This window comes from Triturus cristatus, chromosome 3_2 (assembly GCF_964204655.1).
Source record: "Triturus cristatus chromosome 3_2, aTriCri1.1, whole genome shotgun sequence".
NCBI lineage: Eukaryota > Metazoa > Chordata > Amphibia > Caudata > Salamandridae > Triturus > Triturus cristatus.
Window position 1 is genome coordinate 812,159,108 of NC_140584.1, and position 22,261 is coordinate 812,181,368.

At 46.4% G+C, this 22,261-nt stretch overlaps 1 protein-coding gene across 3 annotated transcripts in view; it reads left to right on the plus strand.

Moving 5' to 3' along the window:
* ICA1L (islet cell autoantigen 1 like) overlaps nucleotides 1-22,261 on the plus strand; it is a 388,686-nt gene that overhangs the window by 234,793 nt on the left and 131,632 nt on the right. For all 3 annotated transcript variants that reach the window (XM_085648962.1, XM_085648961.1, XM_085648963.1), the window contains one exon: nucleotides 18,412-18,645. In XM_085648962.1, the coding sequence (XP_085505088.1) occupies nucleotides 18,412-18,645 (234 nt within the window). The remainder of the gene's footprint in view (nucleotides 1-18,411; nucleotides 18,646-22,261) is intronic.

Below are 22,261 nucleotides of genomic sequence, written 5' to 3' on the forward strand. Positions count from 1 at the left end.
CCTTTTAAACTTCCTATACCAATGTGCATTAACAGTCTCCAGTTGAGGCCCTCGGCGGACATTCTACCAGCCGATACCATAGGCACAGTCAATCAATCCATCCTCAAAGTTATGCATCTGAATGTTAGATCACTGTCTTGTCACTCCCAAGAAGTCCTCTCGCTGATTTCTGATGACAGTCCGGACATTTTCTTCTTTACGGAAACTTGGCTGCACGACCAGTCCATGGCGGTCATTAATCTAGCCCTTCCTGTGGGCTACATTATGCACTCTCTCCCTCGCAAGGCCAGAGGTGGAGGTATTGCAGTTGCGGTAAAAACATGCTACCCCTGCATCTGGAAACCTATCACCATAGCAGGTTGCGAGAGTGCTCTATTTAACATCTCAGTGAATCCCCATTTCACCTTTACGGGACTTCTAATTTACAGACCTCCTGGGCCTGATGCCGCTTTTCGTCAAAGCCTTCCGGAGGTAATTTCCTCCTTAGCTTTAAAGACTGCCAACTTTACGATTATCGGCGACCTCAACCTGCATATGGACGCGCCACTTTCCAACTCGATCCATAGCTTGTTGGCTGATCTTGAGGCGTTCCAACTGATCCAAATGGTACAATCCCCTACTCACACAGGCGGCCATCTATTGGATCCTGTTTTGACGAATCTTTCTACGAATATCTCAGTTCTCTATCCCAGACCCATGGCATGGACTGACCACCATCTCATTGAATTTCGTATTACAACTTCCTGCTCCCTTCTTAAAAACAATCCCTCAGCCAGTCTTAGACGCCCTTGGAGAAACTTAAACTTAGAGCATTTCCATCAGCTCCTGATGAAATTTCATCCCCTACCCCCCACTGAAGTTTCCCGCGGCTATGACAGCTTCTGCGAGTGGCTAAATAACGCATTAGATTCACTTATTCCGGCTAAGTGGAGTAAGACCAGATCTAGCCCTTCTAACCCTTGGTATAATGATTCCCTCATAACTCTCAAAATCTCCTGTAAAAAGGCAGAACGCGCGTGGCGCAAAACGTATGATACTGACCTCAAGGCAGCCTATAGGGCTTGCACTAGAGTGTATCATCGGGCCATTTGTACGGCCAGGGCGGCTTTTTACTCTCAGGAGATCAAGAATAGCACCAATCCCACCAAGGTCATCTTCAGGGTGTGTAAGGACCTTACTAGTAAAAGGACTGATACTGCTGCCCTCCAACCCTCTATGACACATTGTGAGGACTTAGCCTCATTTTTTGTCGAAAAGGTGGAGGCTATTTATAAGTCATTCGCCCAGCTTCCTATTGCGGAGACTAGCCCTACGTCATTGGTTCATAAACCATTACTGATTATTCCTAGTCCGACCTTGGATGAATTCTCTGCCTTGACGACTAAAGTTAAATCCGGCTCCCCGGACGACCCCATGAGACCCTTTCAATTCCGGGAATTCGCTGAAGGCTGCTTCCCTGCTCTTCATGGCCTTATTAATTTGTCCTTCAGCACGGGTAGTGTCCCTAAAGCTTGGAAACAGGCGACGGTTATTCCAATTCTTAAAAAACCCGCCCTTGATCCCACCAAGCCCGAACACTACCGACCTATTTCCCTTCTTCCTTGGCCAGCTAAATTAGCAGAAGCTCATGCTAATGCTATTCTATCTTCTCACCTGCAGGAAGCAAATATATTGGACAATTCCCAAAACGGGTTTCGTGCAGGCCACAGCACAGAAACTGCCCTCCTGGCTGTGGTGGAACACATCAGGCATCTGTTGGATCTGGGTCAGACGGCGGCACTGATCCTTTTGGATCTCAGTGCCGCCTTCGATACGGTGTCTCACCAGATTCTTTTACATCGCCTGATGGAAGCAGGAGTTGGAGAGGTGGCACTTGAGTGGTTTCGCTCCTTTCTTAAGGATCGAGCCTTCAAGATTTCCACACCCCCTTTTGTTTCTGTTTCTCGCCCCATACTCCAGGGTGTTCCCCAAGGGTCGGCCCTGAGCCCCACCTTGTTTAACTTATATGTTCAGCCATTAGCGGAGGTAGCCCACAGTTTTGGTCTCTCCTTAGTGTCATACGCCGATGACACGCAGTTGGCGGTGGCTCTTAATGGCGACTCCAACATGGATGCCCCCACCTTTCAGTCAGCTCTAAAAGCTGTGGCCGGCTGGATGGCGAACAATCGGCTTCAACTTAATGCCTCTAAGACCGAGGTAATTATTTTTGGTAGGGAAAGTGAATTATGGGGAGATCAGTGGTGGCCCTCTGATCTTGGCCCCGTCCCCTCCCCTGTGACTGAGGTTAGAAACCTTGGGGTGTGGTTCGACCATAAGCTCTCCTTCACTTCCCACACAAAACGTGTGGCCGGCACCTGTTTTGGTACCCTGCAGTGTCTCCGACCAATCTTTAAGTTCTTCGATGCGGAGACCAGACAGATTATTGTCCAAGCCCTGGTTCTCACTAGACTAGATTATGCTAGCTCCCTGTTTTTGGGCCTTAATCAGGCCGAGCTATCTCGTCTTCAGAGAGTTCAGAATGCGGCAGCCAGGATGCTTGTTGGCCTTCCGAAGTTTGTCTCGGCCTGTCGGACTATCCAGGATCTCCATTGGCTGCCGGTGGGGCAGAGAATTAAGTTTAAAGCTCTTTGCTTAACTTTTAAGATTCTCAAAGCAGCCTCCCCTCCCATCCTTGCACAGACTATCCAGCACTATGTCCCTGCCAGAGCTCTTCGCTCTGCTGGATCTAATTTGGCCATTGTGCCACGTTTCAAAAAATCTAGGATGGGCGGACGCTCTTTCTCAGTGTTGGCGGCTACTCTCTGGAACTCTTTGCCTGCCCCTTTGCGCGCCATTCCTGAGTTGCTTCCTTTCAGAAAGGCACTTAAAACCTTCCTTTTTACCACAATCTAGGCCCATCCTTTCCACCTTTTCTGTCGTGTTGTGTTATCATTCTCCAAAGCGCCGGGACGCCACTTTGCTGCGGCATCCGTGCGCTATACAAAAATCATATAACATAACATAACATAACTTGCCGTCCATTGTGGGATCATGCCTGGCTCCCCCGGGAGGCGCGTCATCGTAGCGCTTATATGGCCATACCCACTAAGACGGTCCTGGAGATCTGGGATAGGGTGTCAGTTCGCCGGGGGCTTACCACCTTCCCGTCCCCCCACACCCCGATTGCGCGGAACCCGCAGTTCCCCCCGGCGTGTCGTCCGCCCTACTTTGCGAATTGGACGGAAACTGGATGTCGAACAATTGGGAATCTCTTCGCGGGCGGTAGTCTAAAATCCTTTGCCCAATGCCAGCTAGAATTCGGGCTGAAGGACAGCGACAAGTTCCAGTATATCCAGCTTCGGCACTGGATCCAGGGCTTCTCCTTGACTCGGGCAGCCACGCGACCCTTCACCCCGTTCGAACAGCTCGCTCGTACGTTTGGGGCATATAAGGGACTGATTTCCCGCATCTATGGGGTGTTACAGCGGTCGCAGCGTTCGGACCCCCACCCTTACCAACTGCGTTGGCAGACTGTTCCCGGCTCAGGTGTTACTCCCTCTCAGTGGGGCAGGCTCTGGAGAGACATCCCGAAAATTTTACGCAGCATTCCTCAGCAGGAGTCGGCCTACAAGGTGATGACTCAATGGAACTACACCCCTGCCAGGCTTCAGAAAATGTTCCCCACGACATCCCCCCTATGTTGGCGCTGCACTCAGGCACTGGGTGACTTTATCCATATTTGGTGGACATGCCCCCTCCTGGCCATCTTTTGGAAGGAAGTCTTAAGCCATATCAAACGGGTTCTGGGATACCCCCTACCTGCGGACCCGTTGGTGGTGGTACTGGGCCTCAGACCAGCGAACATACGAGCCATGACGGGTCGTGATCGGAGCCTGAGCCTCCACATGCTAAGTACTGCCAAACAGACGGTGGCCCTCTATTGGAAAAAGGCAGAGACGCCCTCCATAAACGTATGGTTCACTCGCTTGTGGCATGTGGTGGCGATGGAGCTGCTCACGGCACGTCTTCAGTTCCACGACACTCACTTCGAGAAACTCTGGAGGCCTTTGGTGGACCACCTAGAGCGCCTGGAACATGCTCGATTGCAACCACCACGACTTCGAGCCCTGCGGCTCTTCGACGATGCGCTGTGTCCTGCGGACCCAGGGGTTTCTGGGGGTCGCTGAATGATAGGTGATCTGGGTTAGCCCCTGACACCCCCCGAGCGGGGGGAGACCCCTACCTTTGAAATACTGGGCCCTCCCAGCCTCCATGGGCTGAGGATAGTGGTGATGACGCTCCTTCCCCCCCGTCGACCCCCCTCGCCCTACCCCCGTCCCCCTCTTCCCGTTCCTTTTCCCATCCTCCTCCTCCTTTTTCTTTTCCTTTTCTCTTTTACGTTATTTAATCCCCTTTTTTATCATTATTGTTATTATCTTTTCAGTTGGTCTCCAACTTAGGGACTGTTCTGAAGGGTTCGCACGCGGCGATATAGAGGTATGGCTGGGGCACCTGGCTGCGCGTCCTTCCTTTGCCATGATCAGCCTAGCGAGGATGGAGTTAGTCTTTACTGTGGATGTCCTTGCTGGGTGATTGGGGAGGCATGAGTGCGGGGTGGGGTGTCTCTCCGGGGGCGGTCCTCGGGAGTGGGGGCCACCTGGGGGGACATGCTGCCTGGCCCGGTTGTGCGCGGCTGAGACTGGGACGACATGGCAGTAGGCGTAGGTTTTGGTGGCAGTATGCCACAGTCGGGTCCTCCCGCTGCCCTCCCAGAACTATGCATTGTACGAGCAAGGGGGCCTGCACGGGGCGCGGCTGGAGCCTTCTCATCTGCCATTGCTTCCTGACGCACCGGCAAGTGCTAATGCTTGTCCTTCTGCTGTAACGATATAAGTAGACATAGAACTGCCGGGGAGGGTGTCCATGGTTGAGACTGCATGTACCTCTGAACTTGGGATATGACATGCCCCTCTGATGTCCTGGGCCCTCGCCCTACGGTGTTTATGTCTAATGGCTGCCGGCCTATATGGTTGTAGGCAATACAGCTGTGTATTGCGCCAAGTTCGACCCTTCTAAAATTTAATAAAAAGTTGTTTGTAAAAAAAAAAAAGTCAAATTATGCATCTAGGTGTATTTATATAAATGGTGTTTTACAAAAAATGTTGACAACAATATCCTGGGTGACAAATATTGTGACTAGAACATCATGATGTCAAAATTATCATGAGACATATATTGAAGGTAGGAATGTTGTTTTTTTAGGTATTGTGTCAATAAAGCTGTATATATTGCATTATTTCACATAGTTATATAGAATATAATTTTAATTAGTTTGATAAACATTAGTTATTTTAATATTAATAAGGTTTTAGTAATTGTGTTTAATTTGTTTTGCTATAGTTTGTAAGTTTTAAATAAAATTTTATATTTTTGAAACTTAATTAGAAATTGTTAAATTATTAGCATGTTGTTGGGTTTGTAGGATTACAGGTGATTTTGTTGGAAAGCTTTTTTAACATTAAAAATGTTTTTAATTTAAACTTCATGTAATTTTTAATTGTTAATTTGTTATGTAATGAATTGATTGTTTTTTAATTGTGTTAACTTTTATTTGATTGTTAATTGGTTGATCAGTTTCAAATGTATTGATTTGTTTTTGTTAATCATTTTAATCCAATTTAGTTTTATTGATTCGTTAAATGTTTATGAATAATATATATTTTTGTTTAAAAAATGTCTTTCAGAATATTTTTTTTAAAAAATTGTATTTATTTGTACTTATATAATTATTTAAATTCCTTATACCTAAAAAAAATTATAAACCTATGTAGTACATTCTATATATTTACCTGTTTTTTGACGATATTCTGGTCCACAATATTTCTGATTCAATATTGGCATAGTTTACATACAAAGAAGTAAACACAGTATTTTGGTTCCCGATTTCTTTTTGTCATGATGCTTATGTATTGAGATATTTTTATTCCCAATATTTTGTCATATAGATGTGCAAAGCAAGAACAGATGCCGTCACTCCAAATTATGTGCTTTAAAGTGCTTTTATTACTACATACGTTCAGCTGAGACTGTGTGTTTTGGCTACTCCAAGCCTTGTTCATGCTTATTGTCATTTAGGCATCATTCATCATATAAACAAAGAGTCACATGACTTCCTAATACGTGAAATAGTCAGTATTAACAGACTTACGGAAGTTTTTTAATATGTGATGCCTAATATACTTATCTGCACACAATTCAAAGTAAATGCAATATTCATCAACTACTAATATATCACTGTGTTTTTTTAAAACTACAATCAATTAATTTTATGTGCTCATCAGTTTCCATATCATAGACATCAATGACAGACTCTTAAAGTGACCTGTGCATTTCTTTCACAATAAAATATTAGTATGATGACAATGTCAAACAGGCCTTCCAGCAATTCACAAATGTATGCTATGCACTAAGTACACTTAGCATTTCGTTTTCACACTGGAAGTGTTCAGATAAAACAATCATTGTCAGTTTAATAAAGTGGCAGATGCTCATAGTTCCACTTAATATATCCTAAGTGGGCATAGTTGTTTAAAATTAAATCTGTAATTACTAACGTACTAATTTTAACTTTGAAAACAAAAATTCACTGAGTCCTCAACAGGCCTGCAAGTATTAGTCTATTCATTCATAATGCAGGCAAAAACATATGTCTCAAGAACATTTCATATTCTATGTGACATCCTCACATCAATAATACTCCAGATTTCATAACTTATTCAATACTTTTGTGAACTGTGTTGCTCATAGCTTATAAATATAACTCCGAACTAATATTAAATTTAATCATTCACAATTGCATGTATTATGTTCAAATGGGGACATGAATGATCCTCTTTGTAACAATATTCACATCAAAATAACCATGATTTCTGAAGAGAAAAAAAACATTGTCCTTAACAATAGCCAAACATCCTGGAGGAAGTAATTAATAAAACACAGTTCATCCCAAATATATGTGCAATTCTTCATCAGTAGTCGTTCTATCGGGTCATTTTGAATTAATTATATATATATGTGATCAAGTCCCCAGGGAGGGACGAAACGCGTAATGGCTGCCGTTCCTGTTGTGTAACTACAAAAATAAACTGAGCGGTATTACGAAAGGATTTTGTGGTCCGTGCTCTTTTGTATCCAGTATCCAGTATCCAGATGGAAGGAAATGTTGTGAAAGAGTATTAAGCGATATATATATATATATATATATATATATATATATATATATATATATATATATATATATATATATATATATTCACTTAAAAAACCATAGGTTTCACACATGTTATAGTTAGCTGGACATTTCACTCGTGAAAAACCATTGAAATTCCCCCGTTATAATTAGTGCAGGCAACTATAACTCACGCGACCGCAATCCTCTGCTGATGACGTCAGATATTACATCACTGTATTTAGACACTTATTTACCCATGTCTTCTTCCATTAATTTTTAGCTATACATATATCACAAATATTTTTTTTTCAGAAAGACACATATGTCATCAGTGATGTAATATCTGATGTCATCAGCAGAGGATTGCGGTCGCGTGAGTTATAGTTGCCTGCACTAATTATAACGGGGGAATTTCAATGGTTTTTCACGAGTGAAATGTCCAGCTAACTATAACATGTGTGAAACCTATGGTTTTTTAAGTGAATTTGCAAGGTTTTTTTAAATGCTAATTCCTAACTATAACGTGTGTGAAACCTATGGTTTTTTCAGTGAATTTGTACGTTTTTTAAAATGCTAAGTTATGTATTTATTTTTATTTTTTTAAGTTTTTTTCACCGTGCGCGTGCACCAAGCGCCCACGATGCGTTGTTCGTGCCGTGCGCGTACCCCGCGATTTTTTGAAAAAATAAATATTTTTTTTTTACCCTTGGGGGTCCTTCAGTGACCCCCTGACAAAGGCTAGGGGGTCAGGACCTGTCCATCCTGCCCCCTTCTCATGTATTCCCCCTTTGTTTTTCATTGCCTCAGACTGCGAGAGACAAAATGGCGGCCGACACTTCCTGATTTCGACCGATTCGAATGTTTACTGACATCTAACAACCAATCAGAATTGGGCTCGCGCACGTCACCGTGTACGCTTACCGTACGCGCACGGTGCGCGCTTATAGATATATATATGCTTTTAACTCCAATTGTCTCAGGAACTAATGAACAGATTTACACCAGACCTGCAAAAGGCACATCCCTGAACTGAGGACTACCTCTCTGCCAAATTTCAAGTAATTCTGTTCAGCCGTTCGGGCTGTTGCTTGGACTAAAGGTCCTATGGAAAAATGCATGGGGAAAATGCATTTAGGGACCCCCCCTTTTTCTCAGCCCCCGCTTGACGAATCCCCCCGAGACTTTCAGGGAAGGAGCGGAGCGCCCCACCTATTTTGAAAATTTCGCGAGGATTCGTCAATCGGCGCCAAAGTTATTCCAAATAGAATGTTGCGGATTTCCTTTGGAAACACGGTCCTAACTATAACTATCTACTGGCGACCGCCAGTAGATAATATATATATATTATATATATATAAGTTTCCTTGATGTCAAGAAAATACCAGGACTCACCAGGATTCATTTATTAGCAGTAAATGCCTCTACCAAACGCGTTTCGTCTTCTTTAAACACAAATTTCTTAAACAGCTGAATGGAGTAGTGAAGCCCGAGTGTTCTACCATCATATAGCTTCTCCGTGTCATAACCGTACAAGTGTTACCCAGCAAATGTGTTGTTTTTCAGTAATACAACATTGTGTGCATGAGTGCGTATATACTGGTGTACCATGCCTCGCTTGATTTTGTCACCTAATCCATTCACGTTCCGTTATAAGACAGTTAAGCGAGACCGGGAACTAGAGAAGGGCAACATGTCGTGTATTGAGGAAGAAGGGACTAGTCTCCCAAGGATAGTGGAAGTTTTGAGGGAAGTTCTTGAATGATACTTTACTGCGTTTACTACGACCAAACTATAACTAATCCCTGTAAACTAAGGACCCCACCCTGCTACCCTGCTGCCCGGTGGAATATGAACTGCCCACCCATCTCCAACTGGCAAGGCACCTGTCGCACCTGAGAAAAGGAAGAGACTGGATAGTTCGATTATAACTAGGGGGAGGGGGATTTAGAGTGGCCAGAACAGCTCTGCGGCGTCTCAGCATCCCCATTAGCTTAGTCCTTGGCGTAGCAAGTGCTGAAGTAATCGAGTCAGTGGGTGTCTGTGCTGGAGGCAATCGCGCCTGATCGCCTGTTTATGAGTATTGTGGGCCCTAGTTGTTGTGATCGGTGGGGCTACGTGTCTCAGTCCGTCCCAGTCCGAGGACTTGGTGGGAATGATGAGTCAGCCACTCGCCTCACATCCTCGAGTTTGCCAGCATCTCCCCGCGGGGAGTGGTTGCCAGCCTGTCCCACCCTCGCGTCTCCACGTTTTGGTAGTGGAATTTTCACCTGCTTCCCGCTATTTACTGTGTGCCATCCCTCCAGCCATTCCATAGCCAGTTCGGTGCAGTCAAAGAACCATGTCTTTCCTTCCACAATCATAGGCCTGCAGGATAGCATCTTTATCCCTATGATTAAAGATGCGGGCAATGATGGTGTGCGGCCGCATGCCCGGCCATGGGGGGGTGGCCGGTACCCTGTGTGCTCTTTCAACTGAAAAGAATTTTGAAAGCCCCCTGGGTTGGGGCACTGTGGTGATAAACTGTTCAACAAGCAGGTCAGTGCCAGGCTCGTTCGCCTTCCCCGGCATCCCCACCAGGCGTATGTTATTGCGCCCAGACCTGCCTTCCATATCCTCGAGCCACATCTACTTTGGAGCATTGTCTTTGAGAAGAAAGGTGACCTGTTTTTTAAGTTGCTCGGTGGTCACGCCGATATCTGAGACGGTTTGGCGGGTGGCTTGGAGTCGTTCTTTTTCATTGTTTAGGTCTGATCAGTGTCATTTCGTCCACCACCAAAACAAGTTTAGGTTCTAGGGTGTCCTTTATGCTCTGGCTGCCATGATTTCACGGAGCGACGGCTCGTGGGCCTCCTCAACTGCTTCCTGCTAACCTGGCTTAGCCCCATTGTCAATGTGTCCTGGCGGGGGGAGAAGATATTGTCATGTAGTGTCTATAAACCTATATAGGATCTGCGCGTTTAGACAACATACACTATAGGATTGGTGTCAGACTGTGTAGGAGAGTGGCATCGACTGCATAGTTGCCCCCAACTTTTTGCTGATGTTTTTGCTGTTTTATGACTCTAGCCAGGCTGTGGCCCTGCTATCCAGGACCCCAGCCTATCTGCTTCCTCTGTTAAACGATGTGAGTACCCTAGGTACAAACCAATTGGATGCTGAGGATGCCCTGACAGTCCCTTGTAGATGGTACCCTAGGTACCCAGGGCATGGGTCCCTCAGTAGGCCTACCAGGGCTGCAGCACTTATTGTGCCACCCTGGGACAGCCATACAAACTAACACCACCAGACCACTACTGTAGTCTGGGTAAGGTGGTGCTAGCACCCCTTACAGGGATATAGGTACCCTATATCCCACCCCATTACAACACATATACTCTCATAGGTCACCCCTAGAGCAGGCCTTGCTAATCCTACAAGGCAGGGTGCTGAGGTATGTGTGAGGGGAGACCCCTACGTGAGTAGGGCCTCTCTGCAACCTTCGTAAAATCATTGCTGGGTTGTTTGTAGTGTAGCCATACCATATACTCTTAACCGCATTATAAGTCTATCGCGATAACGCGATAACTTGAGAATGGCTACACAGAACCATATCGTGTTTGGTGTCAAACATGTATGAATCATACCCCCAGTCCAGCCATGGGCATGAGGGTACGATTCCCCCCTGCTAGAGGGGCGATATGGGAAAAGCGGCAGAATTTAGACACCAATTTAAAAGTGCACAAGTAGTACAAAATGGCTACTGCCCGCCACCTACACGACCCTGGCTGGCTGTTGCTGGGGAAAATCCCAGCCTCGCCAGCTGGACAATAGGGCTCCTGTGGCAGGGAGGTGCTAGCATCTCCCCAGACAGGATAATGTGGATTGGAACAGGGTGGGTGCACCAAATGTCCTTTCAAAGTTGCACGTAGGCAGCTGCAGTGCTTTCATTCTGCATACACCGCTTGGAACCGGTTCAGGGGCATCCTGCCCCTCGCCCAGGCGGGAAACACACAAAGGGGGGAGAGGGTGTAGCCACCCTTTCCCGCCTCACCACTCATTGGTGGACACTGCTCTGGACACTCCCCTAATCTTGTGGATAAAGGTGAATAACGTGGCCCCAGATCCTCAGATTACTCTTGAACTTTACAGTCTTGACCTTCGACTTGCTGCTGCCCAGCTGACGGAAGAAATCTCCCTTGGGGTAAAGGAGTTACCCCCCTGCTTGGCAGGCACCTGAAACACTGCAAGTGACCCGGTTGGAACTTCGCTGCTCCTACGGACTTCGACGACTTCCAGCACCATTGAGGTGGGTTTCCTAAGCATCCCAGAGGCCAGTGAGCGTGCTCAGCAAACCTGAGTACCGTGGACCGCGTGGGTGCCGAGATTCCCAATACCCCAGGACACCGGCCACCTCTTGCGTAGCACACGACCCTGACCAGTGGGGAAGTTGTGCTTTGGCCCATTATTGAGCCAACCACCAAGCAGCATTTGTGCCAAAGACCAGCGCCCCAGCCCCCTCCGGTGGCCCGTGGGCTCCCTTTTACGCACTCCATTTTGCTGCCTTCCGCGGTCCCTTGTCTCTCGACTTGTGGGCCCTAGCGGAGGACAATCTCGACAACTAAGAGTTCCCCTGGTTGCTCCAGGCCTGCTCTACAGTCTCTCCAAAGGAGATCTCTCACAGACCTCTTGGGTCTGCACCAGTAGCTGATTTGTTCATCTTGCGTGGGTTGCGGTTGCCAAGGCTTAGTGGATCCATTCCGGACACTAACACCGCAGCGACCCTCATCCGACGTGGGACAGTCGCCCTCCAGAAGCTGGCCTTCCTTGAAGCCTCCCGGAGCCCGTGGCTGCAGAACCAAGCTACACCTCTTTCCACTTGAAGCACCTGACATTGAAGGGCTCTTTGCTTTGAGCTCCCTGGTCACTGTGCCGTGACCCAGACTCTGTCCCCTCTGCTTTCAGGTTCTTCTCTTCAACTTCTACAACTTCAATCTTCACGGCATCATCGACGCTTTTGGCTAGCAGCACTTTTGAACATTTTCCCATTGAAAATCAGCCCGCGACCCGACATCGAAAACGACCTATGCACACGGCTTCCCTGGGGCAGGTAACAGTGGTACCTCGGTACTCTCGTGGTAGTGGGCTCCTCAAAAGCTTAAGTCTAAAGTTTTAACTTTGTACTCCTGCTAGAAGTGACTTTAATCTGTGTAAATCAAACCGCAACATTCTCCATAGGCTTTAATAGAGATCCCGATAGCAGCTATTTCCACTGCACGCGCCTCCCGTGGGTCCCCTTCCTCATAACCTGGGGTGGATTCTTAAGGGGCCAGAGATCCTAAATGCCCTAGGCATTGTCTGTAGAATTGTCGTGGTTCTTATACCACTTTTTTGATATATGGTTTGGTCCCCCTCTGGGGCCCTGTGATTCCTGTGCTATTTATTGTGTTTATAAATGCTTGTTTGAATTGTAACTTTGCCACTAGCCTCATAAAGAGACTGTGGGATTCTGTCTAGAATAAATACATAATTTTTTTTTATATATACCTGTGTGGGCTACTCTTTCATTTGGTTATTCAAGAGGTTATCTATGGTAAAACAATAAACTTAACACTCCTTCAAGACTTAGCCTGAAGGCTGCTCTCCACAGCTACCACTAGGATAGCTTTCTTTAAAGGTTGTCTTAAACCTATCATCAATAAGAGTCGAATTGGACTGGTGCAAGGTGTCCCCTATAACTAGGAGACAGCATATGCCAGGCCAACTTCTCACAGACTGATTCTAGACACTCCTACCGGGTACGTTAGCCTGGCTACCACCTAGCTCACAGTGCCCCTAGAAGCCCCTCTTACCAAGGAGAGAATAGTTCTTGGCAACTATTGAACATGGCAACCCTGATCCCTCAAGATCGGGGAAATAGTGTACTACTTTTCGCTCAGTCACTTGTGCTCACTTCGTCTCAGAGAGATACACAGAATAAACGGTGGGGACGTTTTTCAATAAGCATTTATTGAAACAGCGTCCTTCTAGTGTAAAATAGGTGAGTTGAAACAACCATTAGACAGTAACAGATATAAATGATTATAAGCACTAACAGAGTAAAAGGATGGTAGATTTCTACCATCGTGCTAAAACAATGAAAACAGGCAGGTATATAAAATACAAAATAATAAAATGCGTACTCCTACGATGCGACCTTAACTAGATGTACCTAAGTGTACCTAGCATGTATGTGGGTGTAAAGCTAAGAATCCCTCTAGGATAAAGTCAACCCCATTACCTGAAGTGAGGGACTGTGGGACCCCATCTTCGTCTCGAGATGGACACCCCGCAAGGGATGTCAGACCACTGTGAGCTGGAGTGTCTGCATGCAGGAACCTCAGCGTCGCGTCTCAGTGTTTCGGCATGGAAGTCCTTTTCTCCTCTGACTACCTCAGCAAGATATGGTGTACATATACCCAAAGTGGTACTCCCTGGGGATATACCTTGCTGTGTCATGTCGGATTAGGATGACGGAAGGAAGGACCCTTATTCATAGTTATTATGCAGGAGATGGTAGGCCTGCAGTGATTCCAAGAATCCTCATGCATAATGAATGAGGTTTAAGCTTTTCAGCGAAAACCCCATGCCATCTTTAAGCATTACCGTAACTAGGTAAAAAGGTCAGTACTAAGAATCGTTATGCAGTGTAATATCCGGGGAATGTAGGTGAAAGGTGCACTCATTACCTGAGCTGATATTGGGGTACCTATATGGAACATAACAATATCTTTCCATTTTGCTCTGCTGTGTATTTTTTGCCTTCTTTGCCCCCCGCCATGTCTGCAACGCCACCCCCCGGGGTCACGCCTCTGTCTGGCTGGGCTCGGAACCTCTCCGGTACACCCCGCACTGCCGTCTGCTAGGCCGGGGACCTCGGGTATGAGGAGGGCCTGTACAAGGTCACGAATTCCTGCCCAGTGGGTCCCGGCCCGTGGCCTGTCGGCACCATGGGATCCCGTGCGGCCCCCAGGCTGTGTACCCCTGACACTTTGTTCACATATCCACAGTGTATCCTCGGGTCTCAGCGTATCCTCTCCTCAGCTTGAGCTGGGCACCCGGGGGGTGGAGGAGGACAGACAGAGAGCAGCGGTGGGGAAGGGGGCGTGGGAGGGGGTGATGGGGCAGTGGGCCGCCTCTTGCAATGCTATTTCCACGTGCCCCCACACCCACCTGAATAGATATTGATAACGGGGAATTGACTGGACCGGGTATGAATGCCCAGCCGCCCGAAACGGCAGGGCCTCTCTGCCGCACAACTTCGCCAATCCTCCTCACCAATTATGAAGGTCGGCCATCCGGGTCGTAGATCCGTGCACCTTGACGTAGTTGGGCGCAGCCTCCCGTATCTTGTATCATGCGGTCTTTCAGCCGAGCACAGGTCGCTGGCTTCGAACCTGGTAGATGCGCTCTCTGTGTTTGTGGTGGAGCCTCGGGGGTAAGGATCTCCGGCGACGGCAACTCTCCCCTCGGAGCAAGGACCCGGCTGGGCCGACCACCAGGCCACGGCTCCGACACCTACCAGGCTGTACTCCAGCGACTCCTACTGCGAGGAGGCCTCACCTCGCACTTCCAGCCGAACACGGCCGCCTCTTGCCCGCTCGTCTCTTTTACCATCCCAGTTGGGCACCGATAGTTTCAACAAACTGAGGCACAGAGATAGCCTCCTGATCTGGTGCGGTTATTTGGCAGATTACGGGGCCTGAGCGGTGCATGCTCCCCCTGTTAAGGGCTTCTTTGGACAACTGCCTAGTGGAACATTTTGAGCTCAATGTGGGCACGGCTACGTTTCGCCTGATCAAATGGGATGCCTTCAATATGGTGATCAGAGGTCACTGCCTTGGTAATGCCCTTATCGTCTGCCACCAAATTGACCTAGAGGTCACAACTGTAGAATGTTCGCTGCTTTAGTTGGAGCAGCAAGCACGGACATCTGCGATGGGCAGAAAACGACTAGGGCGAGTGAAGCGTGAACACTCCGACCTATTAGAACAACTGGATTGTTTAAACTGGACAGCCCATACTGCAAAAACACACTCCGAAATGGACATATGGGCTGGGAGCCAGCTTCAACCACCTAGTCAAACTTTTATACCCCAGCCCCACGGCCAGGATCAAAAATGGACCATTTATATCCACCCCACTACAGATATTATGGGGCACCCATCAGGGATGCCTGCTGTCCCCGCTTCTCTTCTCGCTGGTCCACACTCTTCATGAACAGGGCTGATGGCTGGGGAATACCTGTAGGAGATGGCATTCACGCTGACAATATGCTATAATACCGTAAGCACATCCAGGAGATACCATACACAATAGCACATAGACTCTACAGCTTCACCCAGTTCTCAGTCAACTGGGCCAAGTTATGCCTCGTTCCATTCACCGCCAACACGGCTATCCCCAACCTCCAGATCAAGGGAGTTCCACTACCATGGCAGCCTATCACATTCTGATTCTTGGTAATATGCATCTACCATGACCCAGCGGACCTCTTGGATGCTATCACTGGCTAGGCAGTCACCTCTCTGCGCTCACAAATGATATTTTGGCAGATCCTGCCACTGGCAGTGGCGGACCGAATAGCCTTCACCAAATTGCTATACTACTTTTCCAACCAACCCATATACCTTCCCAAACCATTTTATCGCTCCCTTGAACACACAACCCGTTACTTTATATGGCATGTACGGGTGGCACTTGCTAAGCTCTACCTCCCCACTGACCAAGGCGTCTTGGGCTTACCAAATTTTGAGCAATACTATCTGGCCTCCCTGCTCCAATGGGTGGGCCTTTGGCAAGCAGTCCGCTAGCTAGAGGACACTGACACTGAGTCTGGGTTGCCCTAATGGCCTTTCTCCCACATATTACACTCATTCCTCCTGACTTCGAAAATGCCACTATATAAGCTCATATCACAAGTGGCAGGTTGCTGCTTCTGCAAAATCCTGTACCTCACTAGGCAAGTAACGCCCTATGCCCCGGCACTGCCTCTCCTTGGGACGCCCTGGGGCACAGTGGTGACTACTCGGCACAAACTGGGTCACGGGCACGATGCAGAACACCATACCTTGAGGGACCTGTACCGAGATGGCACACTCCTCTCCGTGGAGGAACTAATAGGTGAGATTGGCCTCCCCAGGGAAATTTTTTGTTATACAACTCCACCATACAATCCTTGGGGGTGTGCTGGGATGACCTGCAGCAGGACCCGGTCATTCACCTCATAGTCCAATATCTACATGTGATGGGGAAAGGTCACCACCTAACAAAATGGCTAGCTGACTCCCTGTGAGCACATGCCTCCACACACCGCTAACTAAACTGTGGCAATATTGTGACAAAGACCTGGACCGACCCTGTACTGATAAAGAGTGGCAAAACATTCGGGCATATCCCGCAGTGGTGTCCCGTAATGCCCGCTTTCGGCTAATCCAACACTACGTAATACATAGAGCCTACCTCAATCCTCATAAAATTAACCTTTATTTCAACCGAACGGACACAGACTGCCCCCGTTGCCAGACAACCAACGCCAACTTCCTACACATGTTCTAGACTTGTACATCCATCTCACAATACTGCCAGGGTATCAAATCTACCCTTCAATGTTGCACGGGTCATCAAACACTATGTACATCCGAGGTTTCATGCTGGACCTGATAAAACGTACCAAAAAAACACAAAACAGTAACAGGGTTCATTGACCTGGCCCTTCTCCTCACCAAATCACTCACAGGTGAAGGGCGCCTCAACCCCTTGACCTTTCTGCCTAGGGTTCTCTATGGAGTCCTGGGCAAAAAGTCAAAAGTCGGGTATTACACTGCAAAGAAGCCAAGGGACTATGTAATTGCCCATTGGCGAACGGCTGGAATGCACTCATGGGGAAGCTGCGCAACGTACAGAGTGCCACTGGCCGCCCCCACAACTCTTGACTGGCCTTGCACCTCCAGGTCAAGCATGAACACACGATACACACCTTCGACCTTCCCAATAAATTTACTAGGGCATTGGTACTGCACTGTTGATCCTACGACATAATGGAGGTGCGAGCTAGTTGTTGACAAAGTTGTTACAAAAATGCTTCTCTTTTGGCAGATGAATAGTCACTTTAATCCTTCCCTTAGGATTAGCTACGCTAAATGCACTGTCTCTATAGCTTGCAACTGTACCTTTAAAAAACCTACCCTGGCTTTGTAAAAGCTATATACACACTATGCTATATTTATACCAACATATTCTCTCTGATGGGTAATGATGCAAAGTTGAGTGTTATGATAAATGTTATGAAATATACTTGTAAAAAGAACAATAAAAAGAGTTTAAAAAATGAGATTTCTAAAGTAGCAACCCTCAAAAAGCAGTAAACAGTAGAGTGATTACTACAGGGATTATCATTCGTGGAACATACAATATTCAAACTCAGTCTTCTAGCCATAGTGGCTCATATGAATTCCAGTGAGGTAACAAACCTTCACCTGCACCATCGGAAAAGGTACTTCTTTCTTCTTGGTGGTATAAACAAAGGAATGCTGTACACCTTCCAGCTCAACAAATGAGTGGGCAGATACATTGTCCAGGCACATATAAGATCAGTTCCCCTACTCCTCATATCTCACGCATATTGGTTACAAAACACCTTCATTGATGACATAGAAGGATTGTGGCATCTTTTTTACTGCTGTCCTCAAAGAGAAATAATACTGGAGAAGGGTCCCTACTCTCTCACTTACTAACCTAACAACTGTGTGAGGAAGTGTCGGAATGTAATGGAAATTATGTCCCATTTCTTTACAGAGAGCTAGGAACTGGAGAAAATGCTTCCGTCGTTTGGTGCTGTGCAACAAGCCAGTGAGCAGTTGTATGTGCATCCAGGTGGAAAGGGTTCGAATAGGAGCTTGGGAATGCCCACAAATGCACAAGGTTGTAGGCATTCCCAAACCCGCAAGGCTAATACCGTCTTGATACAACAAAGTTGGCTGACAGACCTGGAGTGGTTAGGGCAGTGCAGGACTGTCAATCGGCGTGAAGAGATGAGGGGACAGTCCTGACTTTGCAAAATACTTTGATTGGTACCATGTTAGTGGGTATCCCTGGCTACACAGTAAGCTTGATCTGGTGCATCCTTGGGTGTTAGTTTTATGCAGACTCAGTGCTCTTTTCTGATGGTTTCTCTCGCTTCACAGCCCAAAAGGACCTGCTATTGGAGACCCTCGAAGGAGACGACTTTGAGAAAGAGTTCTCTTTTCTAAATGTCCTAACTCCAAATCCAGCAGGAAGTGGAGACAGTGAATACCAGAAAATGTTTGACAGTCTTGCTGCCAACCCATCATCAGAAGATCCTGGAGTAGCTGCTTCATCAGGCTTTCTACCGTCCCACCTTCTTGATCTGCGACTGTCCAATGCCAGCAGCTTCAGCAGTAAGTATACAAAGTGTTCTGGAAAAATATTAGCTTTTTGGGGGTGAGGAGCAGAGTGGGAGGTGGAGTGAGGATTCTCAGATTTTTTAGCTGAATTATTTGGTCTTAAGTTGTTTAGATGCAATGTTCATTTTCGCTTTCATTTGGTGATTGCTTAGGTTAAAAGACAAATTATTAATCATTGTCTAAACCAGTATGCAAGCTATTGAAAACGAGTGGCTTTTGTTACATTAAGTGAATATTACAATTAATTGTGTTCATACCCATATTATAGCCAAAATATAAATACTATTGCTTAACAATAAGACCCTACCAGGCACCTTTTCAAATAATTTTGCATTGATGTTTTTATTGGCTAGAAATTTGACCATTTATATTCAGGATGGAATGACATCCATAAGCTTGTTTTTTAAAAGCTCCAACATGTTCTTTTCTGGGTGAAGGTTTTATTTTTTCTTAATTGTTTCCTGGATAGTGTTACAAACAAAAATAAATGTAAACACTTTCTCCTCTCACTTTTGCCTCATATCCTCATATTGTATGTAGATGACAGTATGAGATACCATATCCTAAAATCATTAGACCTACATAATTTGTTGAAGTATTTTGGAATCCTTGGATTCCCTGGCAGTGTCAAGTTCTGCTGGTTGGCAGTAAATCACAAACTGTCTCAAGCCATATGAAGAAATTCAGCCTTTCCCTCTCATTTATTTCTGTACTCCTTCCGTTATCAGCTTTCAATACCCTTAATGTATCATGTGTCTTGCTGCAAAGCTCTGCCATTACTGGAAATGAGGTTGTGGCCTACCTAAAGACTGGAATACCTGGTAAGAGATGCCATGGAAAAGGGCTGCTGCACACTTCCGACTGTGTCTGCGAGGAGCACTAATTGTACAGGAGTACACTAATGCCATGGTGACTGGATCACTGAAATAGCGCAGCAACATGGGCCCTAAGAGATGCTGCTGGAGTGGGGGAGATCCTACTCCCGAGCAGCTAGGGTCCCTTTGCTGTTTGGAACATTCGACGTGGGTGAAGGCCTAGTGAGAGACCTTATTGATTGTCAGGCATGCAAGTAACATCGAATGCCCCCTCCTAAAACACAGGCATAAAGCCCAACAGGGTGCACATAAGCCACTTCTACCCTCAAGCCAGCTGTCTGGGTGCTGAACTGCCCTCACACCTGAGAGAATACACCTCCCTCCGTTTGATTCCAGTCAGTTTGACTCAGGTAGACAGCTGGGTGCCTGCAGTGACAGGATGCCCTTGAGAGAGCTGATCCTGGGAGGGACTGTATCACTTGATGCTGACACTGCTGCCCTTGTATGTCCGAGCGCCCCATGGTTGACTAAGAGGAGTGAATCTTGGTGCTGCGCAATGACGGAGCTGGGGTTATTGGCCTACTGTCTGAAGTGGGAACTGAGCGCTCACAGACAACCTTCACGGACACACTTCTCAACTGGTGAAATCAAGGCACGTAGAAAACAGTTCTGGGGATTTTGCAGGGGTGCTTCGGCTCACGCAGCAACATAAACACCAACCCGTGATCTGGAGGCAGGGAGGAGGACAGCTGCTTGAGCCAGGTATTGGCACTGGTTGCAGTTTCACATAGCTCTGTGATTGACAAGCAGGCAGTTTCTTTCAACAGCTATCGACAGTGAGCACTTCTGCAGTATTGTACCAACATAAAAAGGATAAAGAACTAAACATGGAGCGTACAGCCAGTCCCCGGGACAGTGGTCTGCTACTTCAGGATGAATTGGATAAAGCACCGGGTAAATTAGACTAAATCCTAATTGCAGCGGACATCACGAAAACATCTTTAGAAGCAAAAATAGATGTGGTAGCCATAGACCTAAACCTGGTAAATGAGGATCAGAGCAAGCTGAAAGAGAAGGTCAGTCATTACAAGTTGACCCTTACTGCCAATGTCCCACAAACAGCAGTGGCAGCTAACAGCTAACCAAGTCAAGGATGTCATGGACCAGATCCGTTGTTTAAAATATTGCACAGACGATGCAGAGGACAAGCCCGACAAAACAACCCTCAAATAGTGGGTATGTCCAAAAACATGGAAGGACGCAGCCCTACTCCATATATTGAGAGATGGCTTCAAAACACAGTGGTTCCGCATAAACTCTCGTATACAAAAAGAGAACTGTGAGTCAGAGAAAGGTTTTGTGACTGTAACATAACCACTCAGCATGTATTGATCAAGATATAACTGCTGTCAACAAGGTACAAAATGTGTCAATAGGTGTGTGTATGCGTGAGAAAGATTCCCATCACCCACAACAAGTGGCTCGCTTCATCATTTGGGAACCTGGGAGCTTCACCAAAGAACCATCCTCTACCAGATGGACGTAGATACTGGTTCAGTGTGTGTCCCAAATGTATCTGTTGGTATATTCTCTGAATCGAGGGAGCCACAATGGTAATGATAAGGAGTGATGTATGCAGTGCACGTGGTAAGAAAGTGGTGGTTAAAATTGGTTGCCAAGGTACAAATATGTATTTATTATAGTGCTACCTTGATACCAAAATAAAACAAAACAGTGCTATAACAGTTTGAACAAATAACTGTGTTGGAAAAGACTGGTCTACATGTTTCAGCTCTTGGATAAATTATATCCCAGCTTTCGTCAGGACCAGAAAGCTACTGCAAAATTACGGTGTAATGAATACAAAAACTCGAAAAACATACAACCTGGACCTTGTTCTCGGTACAGGGGAAATACCTGTGGAGATAACAGCAATAATCAATACAAACAATCAAACGGAGTGGTAAGGTGTTACAGTGTAGTCAAAAAACCGCAAAAACATTGAGTATGTCGGTTTTTTACGAAGTTACCATTTAGTGTACTAAACAACTCTAAATCCATCACCTCAAGTGGAAAGAATTTTTGAATTGTAACTCACCCGAATAATTCTGGGTATGTGCCTCACCCCACCTGGCAACTGCTCAGGTATAGGAGGCACCGCTCTGGGGAATAATATAAGTGTGAAACATTACCTTACCATAGTTATTGAAATGTTAAACACTTAAACATGAGCGCAACCTTAAAAACAAAGCGGAAGGATCACGGTCGACTGATCATCGAAAAAGCTTATCTACAATCGTGTCTCATTCTCTTGGAAAAAAGTGCCATAACAGCATGTACAGATTGCTATGGCTGCATTTTCTACTAGTCATCAAAGTATTTAAAATGCACATTTCCTACTTATGAATTATGTAGTTTAATGCGAGTGACTAGTGTAATTATGTTTACCGTTGTTGAATTGCCGCATAAGGAGGGTAAGTGCTTGCGCTAAGGTGAGCCTGTTCTTTAGAAAGGCATGTGTTGTAGTTACCAGGCAACCTGATGGTAAAAGGTTGTCGGTTCGTTGTTCGTTACCGCACAAAATCCCTCTAGTCAGAATGGATAGCCAATGCAACCCTAAAGACGTCGTGACCCCTTTGACAACTGCGATGGTATAACATTAAGGATAATTTAAAAAGTGATATCAGCGTGTACACCTTACCTCTCCGTCGGTACCTCTCGCGGTTTCTGAGCGAGAAGGGGAGGTGTACATCGGTGATAGAGGATCCTATTTGAGGACCCGCAGCGCGTCATGG